The sequence below is a fragment of the Sciurus carolinensis genome, chromosome 17 (assembly GCF_902686445.1).
Source record: "Sciurus carolinensis chromosome 17, mSciCar1.2, whole genome shotgun sequence".
Classification (NCBI taxonomy): Eukaryota; Metazoa; Chordata; class Mammalia; order Rodentia; family Sciuridae; genus Sciurus; species Sciurus carolinensis.
This window is the reverse complement of record NC_062229.1, coordinates 38,726,083-38,743,073: the sequence shown is the minus strand read 5'-3', so window position 1 is coordinate 38,743,073 and position 16,991 is coordinate 38,726,083. Positions and strand designations below refer to the sequence as shown.

At 37.2% G+C, this 16,991-nt stretch overlaps 1 protein-coding gene across 8 annotated transcripts in view; it reads left to right on the top strand.

Annotated features, from left to right (window-relative positions):
• Positions 1–16,991, top strand: part of Rbms3 (RNA binding motif single stranded interacting protein 3) — a 662,520-nt gene that overhangs the window by 174,517 nt on the left and 471,012 nt on the right. For all 8 annotated transcript variants that reach the window (XM_047530655.1, XM_047530658.1, XM_047530657.1 and 5 more), the window contains exon 3: positions 8,566–8,624. In XM_047530655.1, coding sequence (XP_047386611.1) covers positions 8,566–8,624 — 59 coding nt within the window. The remainder of the gene's footprint in view (positions 1–8,565; positions 8,625–16,991) is intronic.

Here is a 16,991-nt window from a genome sequence, read left to right as displayed (position 1 = left end):
ATACTCATACATGCATGGAATAATTTCCCCCTTTTCGGTTCCCAGTGCTTCTTCTTTCCCTTTCCTCCTCCTTTCCCCTATTATCCTTTCTCTTCTGTTCTCCACTTTATTTATTGTTTTTTAATGGGTGTTTTATAGATATTCATAAAAGGTGAATTCATTGTGGTATTTTCATATGTGTACATTGTGGAATTTTTTCAAATTCATTCCATGCACTCTAATATTGAGACTTATCAACCCAATGGACACGGCAATACCCAAACACAAGTGGACTGAGAATTAAACTTTGACATATACAAGCTTTGCAGACCCTGGAGGAGGAGAAACAATGGAGATCAAGAAGTAAATGCTAAATTCACATTGGGGAGGGGCTAGGGAAAAATAGAGGTACTTTAGATTAGGCATTTTAAAACCTCCAAAACCTGAAAGCCACTCACAAAAGGGGGTAGAAAGGATAGTAGAATGAATCAGACATCATTACCATATGTGTATATATGATTACACAACTGGTATGTACATTCTACAACATGTACAACCAGAAGAATGAGAAGTTATACTCCATTTACGTACAAGGTGTCAAATGCATTCTACTGTCATGTATAACTAATTAAAAAAAAAAAAAAGTACATGCAAGGGAATAAGCAGGCCAGAGTAACTCATGGAATCTAGAGGATTTCAGAAGGAAAGTATTCAAGGAGGTTGAATGGTGGCAAGATAGCCAGGCTGATGATAACTGATTATTTTATTTATTAAGAAGTTACTGGCAACTTTTCAAAGTATTGTTCCACAGGAACAACACAAAAATTGGGTCCTAGGTAGATAGAAGTAGCCCAAGTAAAGCAATCATTCAAGAAGTCTGGCCATGGATGAATAGAGAAAAACCTCATGATGGCCAGTGTACACTACACATGGATTTTCAAATGGTGGGCAGACAGGGAAGAACTCTGGCATTGGGGGAAAAGTAGACATGTCTGAAAAATATAGGTGATGTGTAGGGAAACAGGACCCAGACATCACAGGAGTGAATCATAATTGGAGGAGAGACATGATTGGAGACAGGAGGAATGGCTGGAGGCATGAGAGCTTGAGGCAGCATATTGAAGTGCTGGCAGATTATGGGATCTGCAGCCCAAATTTTGGAGACTGGATACTGCTTTTGCTGCTTCCTCGTTATATAACCTTGGGAAGGTTATTTAAGATGCCTCTGGCTCCTTGTCCTCATCTTTAAATTCTGCTCCAGACAGAGCCTACCTCATGGGGTTGTTGTGATGATTAACATGATTTGATGTATGTAGAGAGCTTTGAGCAGCTGGCCCATAGGAACTGTGATAAAAGGGGTGCCAACTAAATAAAACCAATTGGGATGGATGTAAGAGAGGCTCAAAAATGGAGACACGTGGATTCCTGAGCATTTTAAAATCTCCAAAATCTGAAAGCTACTCACAGAAGACTCTGGAAATTGATACTACGGGATTCAACTCTTGAAGACAAAATGGCCCTGAGGGTGTGATTGCTGTTCACAGTCAACCATGCATGAATAAATGAGCAGTTGACAGCAGTGAAGACCAAGGAATGCCAGGGTCACCATGTGGTCAACCAGGTAAAATGACTTTCTTGGCTGATGGCCAGGAAAGGAGAAAATAGAAAAGAGGGTGGGTCTAGAATAAGGGTACAGAGCAGTGGATAATTGTGGAAGATTAGGCCATGAAAGCATCTGAGAAGATCAGGGAGGCAGTGCTGAATTGTTGGAGCCCGGAACAGACTGAGCCATAAGTCAGGTGCAGTCGGAAGGAGGCCTAGTGAAACCAGAGCAAACAGGAAATTCACTTGGAGTATAAATGAGAAGCCAGGTAACACCAAAGCACATGCGTCCTAGGGAGGCCTTTACCAGCACTGAGTTGGAACATGCTGGCTCTACCAAATGGTCAAAAGATACTGAGTTACCACTTATGCTATTCAGTGAATGCACAAGTAACAAGGCAGGATTTAGTAAAAGGATGGAAGCATGGAAGGAATGCGTATGTTTTCACACATGCTATTTTGTTTAATGCTTACAACCCCTGTAAAAAAATAGGGCTTAATAATCACATTATACAAATCAAGAAACAAGAGCTGAGGAGTATCGTAATGTGTCCCAGGCCATGTGGGCATTAGAACTTAGATTCACATCTATATTTTTCAGTTTTAAAGCCCATTGTCTTTCCAAATTAGGTGACAAAATATGAAAGGACGCTAAACATGCTGAAATATGCTGTGATCAGTCTTAAAAAGAACCCAGATATATGTGATTTGCAACCCTGTTGGCATGGAAACCTTTTTATCACAACATTTTGCTAAGATGGTGGACTGTTATAACCTAGCTATATGACCCCAATATACCTTAAAGTACAACTAAGAGGTACTAACTGTAAGAACTAGAAGACAAGTGATTTTCTTTTGTATTTAGAAATTGAAAATGAAAATATGCATTCTCAGTCTCCTGCATCTGTTCCACATTGACACCCATTTCTATTTAAAGAACCAGTAAAGACGCTAACCAGTTACTAATCAATGTCAATACCTACAAGGTATCTGAAAAAGAATGTCAAAACAGGTGGATTTTAATTGTAAGTTGTCATTGTGTTGGCTAAATGATGAATATCATGAGGCAAAATCTCTGAGGAAAATTGTCCATTTTTTAAACATGGACAATTATTTGAACAAAAGAAAATGCAGTTTTGGACCTGGTTGTTGATATCTATGGAAAGCTCCCCTAGTCTCTGGGGTCCTACGTATCTCATGCTTTGCAGTTTGTGTTTCTCTTTTGGAACAATGATTCTCAGAGCACCACCTGCAGTATCAGACTCACCTGGGAAATGCAAAATTCTCCACGCCCATTTCATATCTATGGAGTCAGAATTTCTGGGGTCGGGCCCAGCAATCTGGGTTAACAAGCCATCCAAGTCGTTATTGGGCACATTAAGGCTTGAGAACCAAGAGCAGGTTCAACCTGAAATATAGTAATACAGCCCTAGGATCCTACTGAACCTATCAGTAGCTTGAAAATATAATTTGCTAAATAGTAATATACTTGATCTGAAAAAGAACCTTTTTTTAGAATTGCTTTTAAGAAATCTGAAAAGCACTTCTGATTTTCAAAGTATTGTCCTGTCTTCAAAACACTTGTTCTTCTAAGAACTTTTCTAGAAATCCCGCTTCTATATGCTCTTATTTTTTGTTCTTTAGAGGGTGCTTTGACCAGAGGTGTATGTTAATTGGAAACATTTTGTAGAGTAGATTTGTGAAATTTATTTGGTATAGATCCATGATTTAGAATTTGATTTTTTTTGGTTACACATGACAGTAGAATGTACATTTTGACATATATATGTGAAGTGGAACTTTCCATTTTGTGGTTGTACATAATGTGGAGTTTCACTGTTCATGTTTTCATATATGAACATAGGAAAGTTATGTCCCATTCATTCTACTTTCTCTCCTATTCCGATTGCTCCTCAATTCCCCCCACTTAGTCCTGTCCAATCTGGTGGACCCCTCCCACCCACCTTGCCTATTTTGTGTAAGTGTCCACATATCAGAGAGAAAATTTGGTCTTCAGTTTTTTGGGATTAACTTATTTCACTTAGCATGAGAGTGAGAGTCTCCAGTTCCATCCATTTACTAGCAAATGACATTAGAGAAATTCAAATTAAAACTACACTAAGATTTCATCTCACTCTAGTCAGAATGGCAATTATCAAGGATACAAGCAATTCAACAATTGCTTGAAGGATGTGGGATAAAATGTGCACTCATACATGGCTTGTGCGACTGTAAATTATTGCAACCACTCTGGAAAGCAGTATGGAGATTCCTTAGAAAATTTGGAATGGAACCACCATTTGACCTAGCTACCAGACTCCTTGGTTTATACCTGAAATACTTAAAATCAGCATACTACAGTGATGCAGCCCCATCAATGTTTATAGCGGCTCAGTTCACAATAGCCAAGCTATGGAACCAACTAGGTACTCTCCAACAGATGAATGGATAAAAAAGAAAAATGTGGTATATATGCACAATAGAATATTACTCAGCCATAAAGAAGAATAAGTTTGATTATTTCTATAGGGGAAGGAAAGAATGTCCTGACTATAAAAGCCAAGGACTAGCTTCTGGATTAATAATTATCTGCTCTGGGTACTCTGGTACTTCTTGGCCTGTTATCATACAAGAATGCTGGATGACAAGGAACTCAAATGTCTTAGGTGAGGGCTTGGAAGGGCCAAGAGCAAAGTCATTGAGCAAGACATCTGAAGTAGAGTGTTACCCTCTGAATTCTCTCAATTCTGCTCCCTTTCCGAATGCTCCCCAGGCCTGGGAAGAAGACACCATTGCATTAGTGTGTTAGGGCTGCCACAGCACAGTCCCACAGCCCAGGTGACTTAACAAGAATGTCTTTTCTCACAATTCTTGAAGACTGCAAATCTGAGATCAAGGAACGGGGAGGGTTGTTTCTTCTGATACCTCTCTGGCTTGTAGATGACCGTGTTCCCTGTATGTCTTCCCATGTCTTTCCCATCATGGAAGAAAGCCAGTCACATTGGATTAGGGCCACTCATATGACCATATTTCCCCCCTACTTACTTCTGTAAAGACCCTGCGTCCAGCACAGTCACATTCTGAAGTACTAGGGGTGAATATTTCAACCTGTTAGTTTGCGAGTAACACATTTCAGCCCATAACCATTACATACCTTGTCCACTCACTTGTAGATGGAACTGGTTAATACTTCAGAATATTAATGGTTGTGAACTTGTAGATGAAACTGATGTAGTCTATCAGGGACAGCCCTACTACATTCCAGAGAGGGCCCCAGAGCTACAGATTTGCTCCATTAGCATTCCCAAATGCCAAAGAATGAATGAGCCATCTAAAAGTAGGCAAACAACCACATTTGCTAAAAGGATAATGTTTCATCCATTAAATAAATGTGATACCTTTTTCTAGTCTGGTATCAATATAGAAGGCATGTGAAAAATGAGTTAGCTGAGAGTTAATTGACTGCGGAGACTCTATTTTCAGTCTCTGCCTGTATTTTTTGAATTAATATACGCAGTGGGTGATTCAGCAAAGGGTTTAAAAATAAATTCTTTATAGAACGCTCCCAACAATTTGATGTCTTCATAATTCATGAAGGGTAGACCCATAATAGCTCTTATTTTCTCTTCAACTTTTGAAAATAAAAGATGCCATTAGTTTAAATTAGGCTTGTATGTGGAATAATCATGTGTATCAACAAATATAGGTTGACTCAGATGCCACTTAATACTAAGAATAAATGCCAGGAAAGAAATGGCTATTTCTTTTAAAAATCATGTGTAAAATTTGTATTAACAAGCTAGGCTAAAATTATTTTAGCGATGATAGACATCATATGAGTTTATAAAATTCAGTTATGAAAGCTTAAACATAAGATTTATACTTACTGCAGAATAGCTACTGTTTAAGAAAATACTATTAGAATATAAAGAAAATGTTATTTGACACCTGGCTCTATTTGATGACCACAGGAGCCCTCTGGGTTGTTGGTGAATATGTAGATGCAATATGGAGATACATATTTTTTAATGTCAAAAATGTGTTAGCAGTGCTAGATCAGGGCTTCTCACGTTGCCTGGAGAAGGTCCACATGGAAAGAATTACAGTACAAGATGTGTTCACTTCATTTATTTGTTTCCCCCAAGAAGTTCAAACCCCCAAGGAGGAAGACTGTGGATAGTATTTTATCTCTTCTTGCTGTAGGAAATGAAAGGATAGAGAAGTGAATTGGATTTGTCTAAAAGCTTCTGGAGCCAGAAGGCACCTGGGACCACTGCTCAGGTGTCCATTTCCAGCCATCACTCAGCCATTGGGGCGCATTTTTTCTTCTAATATCAGATTTTGCTTTCCACTCGTGGGTGGCACAGTTGGAGACAAACTTTATGAAGATTTAAGTCTTGATCTAAACCCTGGGAAGGGGAAGAGTAAGGGAGGTAAATATATGTTTAGGATTATCTTTCTGTTTTTTTTAACCTCAGAGATCTTATTTTTTCCTTCACAGTGTATAAGAATATACTTTTAGCATGCCTTAGAGTTTATTCTAGTCTCTTTGTACACTTGGACAAAACTCCAGGAAAAGAAATTTGATATAATTCTTCACAAGTATATTGGATTGGTGGTTTCGGTGCTTATAGTGACTTGTGTCTTTTTAAAAAATAGCCTAAACTTTATTTACCTTTATCAATTGTTGACTTTGCAGGTCATGAAGAATACAGCACCACTCATGCAGAAAGTACCTGTTTGCCCTTGTGAGAGTTCAGACATGAACTGTAACCAATGGCCCATTAAGTACCTTCTCTTGTTGTTCAAAGCATATTCTAGCTCTGCAAAATAATTGCTAATGCAGAATGTTGTAACTAAGCCAACGGTTGAAATTCCTGTAACTCCAGCGAGAGTAGAGTTTGTGTCAAGTTTTCAGAGTTGTGTTCCATTGTTTTATTACTCCATAGTGGTGTTGGAAAGTCTCACCTACAGTGCAATGAGAAATAGGGAAGTCAGGAAACAGTTTGCTTTTATGATGAGTGTGTGTGTGTGTGATTTTCCCATTTATGGTAATATTGTAATAGTTTCTGGGAAATTAAGTTCTTTTTCTTCTATTTTTTTTAATGTTGCTTGCCAAAATATAAAATATGAGTGCTTTCTACAAGAATTGCAATTTCTACAAGAATTTCTACAAGAATGCATTTTTAAAATTGCTCTAAAATAATGATAGCAATGTTTTCCATATCCTACATTTAATGGAGAAGAGAATATCCTTGTGATATTGATGTAGTGGGATTATATGCACACCTGCAGTCCAGAGTCCCCTTGTGAAATGTAATTCTGTATCAGAAACAGTAATTTTCAATTTCATCTTTGAAAGATAGAGCTAAATTCTAATTTTGAAGGTATGTCTATAAAAATTTTAGGAGTACCTTTAGAAACCAATTAAGGATTTTTGTCTTAAGGATATCTATGTCTGGTGTGTTTTAGTTATACATATTTTATATTATTTTTCTTTCTTTTTTTTAATCTTTCACATACTGTATTAGCAGTACCTTTCATGAAAAATAGTTTCAGCAAACATCCTTTTCATCTTTTTTTTTTTTTAACTTTTCTACTCTCTATATATTTTGCAAATGTTTCTTTGCCTAAATTGTCCAAACCTAGTAAATATTATATCTACTTCATTGGTATGATCTGTGAATCATTGTCTACTGAAGAAACTGTTCAAATATGATATTATTTTACTGCTTATTTCTCCCAATGAGAAACTCTTAGATGAAATCAGAGTTTGAAAGAGAGGCATGTTTGTGTTTATTGTGAGGTGAGAAAGGTGGGGTGTGGTGGTTTGGAAGGAAGGGAGTATGTATGTCACTAGGCATGGAGGTAATACTAAATAAATAAACAAATAAACTTTGAGTGTTTTTGTGACTAGTTATATGAGAACATAGCTAGTAAAATCCCTTACCTTAAACATAACAGTGTAAGTTGTAAACCTTATCTTTTAGCAATTAAAAGATCCATGCCCCATTTCTTAGCAGATTTTGACGATCTAAGTAGAAATGATTTAAGTTGCTGTTTGAAATAGAATCCTTATCCCCCTTTATGTCTCAGCTACTACAGAGACTGCCAAATACTGTATTTTATAGTAGAAGGGAGGAAGATCATAATGGGAGGAAGAGTTAAGATTTAATGTGAACTTACTGTCCGCCACTCTCCTCAGCTCTTCAGGTTCATCCCAGTTAGCCCTCCCAGCAACCCTAGAGGGAAGATACTTTTACCTCATCTCATATGTTTACAAATAACTTTAAATCATTGAAAATAAAAAAAAAATCCACAGCATTATTTGACTAATTGTGTCTATGTCACTAGATGATGACATGATGTAAAGAATCCATGTGACAGTCAACCAAACACATCCAGGCTGAATTGAAACTTCAGCGGTGGCAGTTTGGCACCATGATATATTTTTTGAACTACTATACTAACTGCCTCTGGAGCCTAACACCTGGATTTCTGAAGATGTGAAGTTTGATTGAACCAGATTTCATATATATATATATATATATATATAGTTTCTCATTTTTTCAGAAGAAAAATCCTGAGGTCTAGAGAAGATGGGTTAAACCCTTTAAAGTCACAGCAGTAGGTCTTAGTCCGAATGGGACACAAACCCCATTCAGTCTGGCACTAAAGCTTATGCTGTCCTCCATGAGTCCATAGATTGCAATTTACCTTGATCACAATCACATGAATTCCCTTTCAGCCACCAACAGTTTTCGATAGGTTTATCTATGAAGTCACAACCCAGTGCTCACACAGGGGAAATGCACTACAGAGTAATAAAGAAGATCTTGAGAAAGGAGATCATCCAGGTGTGAAATGGGAGTTCAGAACTTGTTTTCTTGGTAGATTCATGCTCAATTATGCTCTGATGTTCATTAAGCTATTTTAAGTATTTTCGCTGGGTTACAATAACAGGGAATTTTCTTTCTGTTTCAGGTATGGAAAAATTGTATCCACAAAGGCAATTCTTGACAAAAACACAAATCAATGCAAAGGTATGTATAAGGGCATCTGTACTCTGAGCTCTTGCCTGTGCTGTTCAATTGATGGCTCCTGCAACACGGAGGTGCAGGCCCCAGCTGCACAATGATGGCAGTGTACAGTATATGGCAAACCTTTTTAATAATGCCAGTGCTCTGATGAGTTGTATTTCTGGTAACATTGCTCATTAATTTTTTTCATTAACAAACAAAATGAAAATCACAAATCAGAACAAGTATCAAATTGCTTCAGCATAAAACTAAATTACCTCCTAACAACTTTGGGTTGTCTGATTTGAATGATATTATCAGTGATGCAAATTGATTTCCTATATAAAAATGAGGAGCACTGGGGAAAACTTTCTCTTGCAAAGCATGTTTTAATTTCTCTGTTCTTTAAAGCTTTAGCAACGTTTGTTGACTAGGAATGAATTTATTGATGGGTCCATTGTATCTAAACTTTGGCTATAAATAATTCACAGGATTTCAGAGTTGGTATTTTATGTAGTCAGGCTTTTTACTTTCCTGAAAATATATCTGAAGTCTTTTGTCTTCAGTCTTTTGCTTATGTTTCTTAATGTCTGAGAATCCCATGTACTTTTAAAGGTTGCGTTACATTATTTGTGAAATTTATATGGTCTTTCTTGCATGACTCAGTTCTTACTGGAAAACGGGAAAGCTTCTTATAACATATGTTGTTTGTTGTTCTTAATCTAACTTTTGCTGTAACACTGAAATCAAGAAGTGGATAGAGCCAAGATAATTCTAGGAACTGTCCCCATTTCACATACAAATATTATTATGCACACATTTTAGGAAAAAAACACTCATACATGCCTACATATTTCCTAACATATTTGGGTAATGGGAGCCAGATTCAATTTAGCAGTTAAAGAAATAGCATTCCATGTCTCCTTTAAGCCAAAAAATGCAGTAGTTACTGTAAGGCATGATAAGACATGGTTTCTGCCACCCAGTTGTTCTATTTTTTTTGTTGAAAAGAAACCAAGAAACTAATCTTAATATCCATTTTAGGAATAGTATGTTACCCTAGTTCATGTCGGAGTGTCACCAAAGCACCTCTAACCAATGTATTTGGAGAATGCTGTCATGACCAGAAATGTGCTATTGGCATGGTCATGTTTTGGGTAAATACAATATTAACAATGTACTAACAGAGATTACTTTCTGGGGAATGAAATTTATTAAATCAAGGGAGAACATGTGGGCTTAGGAAAGGTTGATGGTCAGGAGAAAGAGTTTGAGAATACAGTTGAGTAGACCCATGTAGGTAGAATGAAAGATCAGCTCTGGTAAGGACTTTGGTAGAGAGAAGAATGGGTTGAAGGTTTTGGAGGCTTTAAAAATGTTATTCTGTATGTTTCAGTCTTATTTCTGTATATAACATGGACCTTTTGGTAGCAATAGTTTTTGAGTAGATATATGATTGCATGTGCATTTAAAAAAGTTATTTCAGCAAAAATGGGTGAAATTGGATTATAAGGAGAGAAAGGAAAGGTTAAAAAAAATAAAGGGAAGTTTTGAAGCCTTAGTTCAAGGATGAAAATGAGGACAGAGTCACCCTGTTTCCTAATTATCGTTAGGGTAGTGGAAAGGGGTCACTGTAGAATCAATCAATCTCTATGAAGATAAAAGAGAAGGCTGCATGAAACAAAGCTTGCATTTTGAATGTTCATGATTGGGAAGAGTGTTGTGCTGCTTATAGAGGTAAGAAGACCAGAAGTAGCAGTCATAGGTTTTGGGGGCAAGGTGGTATATTATACACTGGACATAATGAGCTAGAATCCTGGGCATAGCATTTGCGTGAGATGTCAAACAGGAAGCTGAGAGAAAGCTTAGGGCTACAGATAGCCAAGGGAGTGAAATCATCAAAAAATCATCTGTCGAAGGGGAATGAGCAGGGGTACATTAGGGTGAGCAAGTGAAAACAGAATCTTGGAGAACATGTAGGAGTAAAACTGGCCCATGACTAGGAATTTCTTTCATTGCTGGCTGTGGGAAACCTCTGATATGTTAGAAGCATTAGAATATGATTCCCATTATTCCCATCCATTTCCAAACTCTGGGGTAAAAATGTCTATGGGACCATCAGAGCAAATGGAAGTCCCAAGTCTGACAGCCAATAACATTGATTAAATATCAACCAGAATCACTACTCTTCATAGGCAAGCAACATTCTGGAACCCCAGTAGATTCTATTAAGAGTCTGATAGCAGCAGTGGTTCATATGAGAGGGCCCTTCCCTAAGCAGATTTTTGCTCAGTCATACAGATGTCTCTGATCACTGAATATCACTGGAGAGGACAAAGTATAGAGTGTCTGTCCATGTGGAAAACTATACCCTATATACTTGTGTGGTTTGAAAAGTGATTTAACTGAAAGTAGGTCAGAGTCTCCATTAGCAAGTTATCCAGTATGTGGGAGAAGCTAATCTGGACAAACTACAGTGGGGCTCCTCAGCTCAACTTCTAACTCCTATCCATAGTTTTTGGTAACTGCTCATTTGGTTTTCTCTCTCCAAGAGATGTTTGAAAATAACGAAAACAGGGCCTGTGTGATCTAGAATACCTCTTTCCAAAGTGGAATGTGTGCAGGGTGTAGATGCATGTTTATTTGGAGTAGTAGAAAAAAAATACTAGAACTTGTATCTCTTTTTGTTTCTCTATAAACTTTCTGTAACTATTTTGTGATGTGTAAGTATCATAAATACCTAGGTCTTAAGTATGTAAATATTGGGTTCTCTGTTCTAAATATTTGTATTCTTAACAGTCAGGTTTTAAAAAGTAGTTTGGAAATTACTGGTCTTAAACATAATAGGCACCAATAACTATGGAAGAAGAAAAGAAGAAGTAAGGGAAGGAGAGAAGTAAGGGAGGGAGGGGCTGTGGAACAAACTAGGAAAATCATTCATGAAAGGTCATGTGAGACTGGAGGGCTACTAGATCTTGTGCTGAGAAGGTCATGTAAAGAAGCCTGGGTGATCATGTGACCATTATATTTTTACAAAATCCTCCAGTAGTCTTGTTTTTCCTCTGTCTCTGGAACCTGTGGTTAGCAGTACTGACTCTGACTGACAGCTTTCACCAAGCACATCATTGGGAGGCACCAAAAAGCAAGCCATCATGATCAAAAATGTACTATTGGCATGGTCACATTTGGGGAAAAATACCATCTTAATGGTATGCAGAGTTTTGTTTAGAGTATGTCCTTCCGGAAACGTGGACTTTGTTGTAGTTTTGCTTAGAGACAATCAGGAAAAGACAGCAGTTACATTTGAGGAAAATAGTTGATCATTGTTAATGATGACCATGAGAGTAAGTCTCTGAGGTGTGCAAGAAGATACAGGTGGTCAGAGTTCAAGGACCTGACTACCGGGTGCTGGAACAATGACCTCAGTGTTTATTGCAGTCTTCCAGAAATGAAGCAAGGAACAAGTTGGAAAGAGTGACTAATCCAGAAGGTATTTGTGGAAAAATAACTGGAATGATAAACTGAGGGTCTATTGACCATAGTGAAGATGAAATTGGTTCTAAAGTTGCTGGATGTAAGATTCTAAATTGGGGATTTTACACAGCATTGAGAAAGGAGCATGGTGGATTCTCTGCTATGGAAGAAGTGGGTGGAGAGGTGTGGGGGAAAACAAAAACACCACCACAAGAATAACAAAAACTTGAGAGGGCTACAGGAGAAGTGGTATCCTCAGGGCAAGTTAGGCAATCATTGGAAACATGACAATTAAAGCAATTTGCAGTGATTGTTTACATCCGCTCCAGCAGCAAACATGTAGGCCCTCCAGTGTTGCTCAGTGTGAAACTGGTTCATGCATTCTTCACTATTACCAGGCCCAATTGGAAGTCTTTTTACAAAGTCAGTATAGAAAGAGCAATAAAGGGTATAGTCCTTGGTACTGGTTATGCTACTGGAAATGTTGTCCCAAAGATTTTATTCAAACATATTTTTTCAAGTACGTATATATGTTACAAGTCTGAGCACCCTTCTCTTCTCCGTACTGGAAAAATATATAGGCAACATCTACATTCTAGCTTATGGACCGTATACAACTATTGCATAGCTATTAAATTGGTAATCATAAGGACTAGACTGTCAAATCCTGGAAAATGTGTCATAAGAAACTAAATCACTATAGAAGAATATAAAATAACCTACAATAAACATAGAGTTATATAAATATCTGAAAATCAGCATTGTAATGTTATGACCATTGTGGAACCCTGTGTTCTACCTGGGTTGATGACTGCCTCTCCACTTAGTAGCTGTGTGACTTGCAGTCAGTTACTCAACCTTGCTGTGCCCTAGTTTTCCCATCTATAAAGAGATAAGAAGTCCTCACTCACAGTGTTGTGATGATTAAATGCTTGACAATATCTCATGCTCTTTTGTATAAAATAATTTTTCTTCATATTAAGGAAAAAATTTTAAAAAGTTTCTGTTAAGATATAGTGTTATGGGTAACATATTACTATTATCTTAATGATTGTCCAGATCTGTTCTGTAGTGTTTTCAGAAAAATAAAATACATGTCTTAGAACAATTGAGCTGGTTTCTATTACATTTATATTTTGGTTGTTCTGTCTATGAAACCTGAATAACTCATGACCTTGTTTCTTTATTTCATAAAATCATTTCAGATAAACAGTAAAGAATTAGAATGCAGTGCTTTGCTTCTTTAAATAACAGGCAGAAGTTGAGTTATTTAGGACCATGCTTTCTTAAGGTAAGAAATTAAAGAGTGTGGAAAGTGGCCTTTTAAAGCAAAATCATTAAGGTCATTGAGACTGTCATTAGAGGATACAAATTGGATTTGATCTTCATTGAGACACTTGGTTTTCAATCATGGGCAACTTCGCCTGAGACGAAGCCTATGCAATTAAAACTAAACATTATGAAGACAAGGATTTACTTATTTTTGCTTTTAAAGATGTGATATGGAATCAGTTTTTCATGAACTGTTGCAAGTTAGTTTGTAGTGATGTCTGAGAAAGTACATGCATTAGTCTCTTTAGAGATAAAGAGGAAGGGTATAAAAATTAATCTTGATGTAATAGCACAATAGACTTTATTTTAGCATCTAAAAGACAGGTTTTGTTGTCTCCTGTGTGCTACCTATGCTAATCAGGTGGGAACACACACCCATTGCTCTGTTGGGAAGCCTCTTCCAGAACTCTTTCAACAAAACCTGTTTTCAAGATTGCTCTTTCTTGGGTGGTGGTTGCAACTGCTTTGGTTCTGTGTAATATAACTACATAAAACAAAACCATCACTGTCAGGCCAAAATGACCAGAAGTTGCTGAACAAAGCCAGCAATCTCTCCAGATGGGAAGTAATGAAAAACAGACCACAGCTCATTCAGATACTCAAACACAAGGACTAGATTAAGAGCTATCGCACAAGTTACTGAGATGTGCGTTGCTTTTTGATTTTCGTTTCTCCACATGGGTTTTCCACCCGAGTCCAACGTATGTGCTAATTTAAAAGGTTGGGGAAAAGTAAATGAAAGAGGCTATTGACAGCAAGGTGTATGTCTTAGATGAATTTAGTTGTCTCTGCTTTTTAAGGTCGGTCATCCTTTCTCCACCCTCCCCACCCCACCTCATTTTTCTGACCTACTAGGTGTTTGGAGCAGAGGGAATGAGTAATGGGTATTCCATAGAAAGTTTCCATGCCTAATAGCCATGAGTGTAAGAAGTGAGAGAGTGCCGGCCACATGTTCAGACTCACTACAAGGAGTCTGGAATACACCCTCCTGCTTTCCAAGTCACAGGCTGGTTGAATTATACTTACGGAAACTAACATTGCATCTGACATTTCACTTAAAATCAAAGATGAGGACAAATATCTAAAAGTTCAGGAATGATATCATTCATTCTTAATTAAGTCAGAACTTGGCTTTTCTTCAGTAAAGGAAATAATTCTTCATGCTAAAATGTAGGGAGATGGATAGGGCCCACCTAGATTGTTACAGAGAGGGGTGTGATTTTGTTGTTGGACTGAATTCATTTTTAGTAGTTCTAGATTCTATGGCCATTTGTTTTAGTATTTCTAAGTGACTAGTCATGAGGCCAAACAGTTGCATGTATTTGGAATTACTTTTATTTTCATTTTTTTCCTTATGTACTGACAGGAAATATTTATATAGCAAGTAAGGAACGAGCAGATTGCTCTTTGAGACCCATGGACCCACAGTAAGGGCAAATACTCTATTTGGTCATGCTTTGAGATATAGTCATTATAGAGTGGAATGTTGCCCCTACCAAGAGATATTGACATGCACTGGGTTGTAATGTACATATATGAGTAAGTAGAACTATTTAATTCTGGCTGAGAGCAAACTTACCTGAGTTACTCCACATGGAATCAAAGCAAGCAAAGGGAAAAACCCAATGCCATGCCACGGAGAGCCTCTTTTCTAGTACCTTTTATTTCCTGAAAGCAGTGCAAACTAAAATAAATGTTCTGTGAAATTTATGAGTCTGAGGAATTACATTTTGAGAGGAATGGGTACCTTCACCAGGTGGGCTCACAGTCGATTGAACAAGAAGCTCATGAAACAAAATGGTCTGAAAAACACATTTATTCAATTTTCAAATAATGGGATTAGATTACTTAAAGAAAAAAAAAGACAAAACAGTTATAAGTTGTATGTTCCTTTGGAATAGCAGATGTGTGATATTTCTTTAGTGAATTTTACTGTAATCTATTGTGGCATTAATTTTGCCACTAGTCACAGGTAATCAATATCTAAACTGACATGTTTGCTGGGTGTTGATATTGGCCTTTATTTTTATTTCAGAAAGGTTGGTTTATTTAGGAACTTTAGTACCTTCAACCAGTGTATCAGACTGATTCAGAATTGTTCTATAGGTTCTGTTTACATTGAATTTTCATTCTGGGCCTTTTTTGAGAAAAATGCCAGTTTTTATGATTTTGTAGCCAAAGTTGGGGAAAAACAAAATTCACTTTCATGGTCAGTGGTCTCCATTTGTTGTCTCCAGCTCATCCAGACAACTACAGCCAAACATATTTCTCCAACCAAAAATGATTCCTCCTAATTTATTATTTGCAAATCAGAATAGTAGATATTTTAAAGAATCATTATGATTATTATCATCATCATCATCATATTATTATTATTATTACTATTATTAGTCTGTGTTAACATTGAGAAATCTTTGGAATACATGTAAACAAAATAGGTACCCATGTTTTGGGGGTCGCATGGTTGCATGCTTTTCTTCAGTTTTTTTTACAGATGTTTACTCAGCATTTGCTTATAGTCACTGTTACATGTATATTATGGCAAAAGTAATAAAAATACCCACACACTGGTAGGGCAGAGCACACCTGTAATCTCAGCAACTCAGAAGATTGAGGTAGGTGGATAGCCAATTCTGAGACCAGTCTTGGCAATTTAGCAAATAAAAAAAAAATAAATAAAAATAAAAAATAGAAAGTACTGGGATGTAGCTCAGGGGTAAAGCACCTTCTGGGCTCACTCCTGAGAGAGAAGGAGAGAGAGAGGGAGAGACAGAGACAGAGAGAGAGAAAGAGAGAGAGAGAGAGAGAGAGAAAGGAAAGAAAGAGATAAAACCCACAAACACTAAATGTAACAGGCAATATTGCTATTTTAAATCTAAGTTTGTATTTGATAGCATTTAATACTACAATCTACCTCTCATGCTTTTGCACATACAGAAATGATGCAATTTCATTAGGGACAATGTTTAAATATTGTAGTGGAATCTTTTTTTTTTTTTTTTTTTTTTTTAATACTGGGAATTGAATTCAGAGGCACTTGACCATTGAGCCACATCCCCAGTCCTATTTTGTATTTTATTTAGAGACAGGGTCTCACGGAGTTGCTTAGCGCATCACTGTTGCTGAGGCTGGCTTTGAACTCATTGTCTTCCTGCCTCATCCTCCTGAGCTGCTGGGATTACAGGCGTGTGCCAGTATGCCCAGCTTTGTAGTGGAATCTTGAATGCCATAAAAATAAAAAAAGTATGTCTTGTGATCAAAATGTTACTAACCAATGTTTTCTAACTGAACAGAAATCCTTTTGCCCAGATAGGGCATCTACTCTGCTCCTTTCAGTTCCTTACGTTTAGAATCTGACACGTGTCCATATATATAAAATGTTCTTTCTTTTTACTTCTAGTGTACATTGGTTGTTTCTTGGTAGACTCTTCCCATCTCATCTAAACACCTGGCAACACAAGCTCCGTTGAGCACCCTCTGAGATCAAATATCTTGTGCTTTACCATCTCTCCTGCTTCTACGATTAGGGTCCTTCTTGTAGATTATAATCTCCTCAGGCTCTGGGTGGGACTTACTTTTATGGCC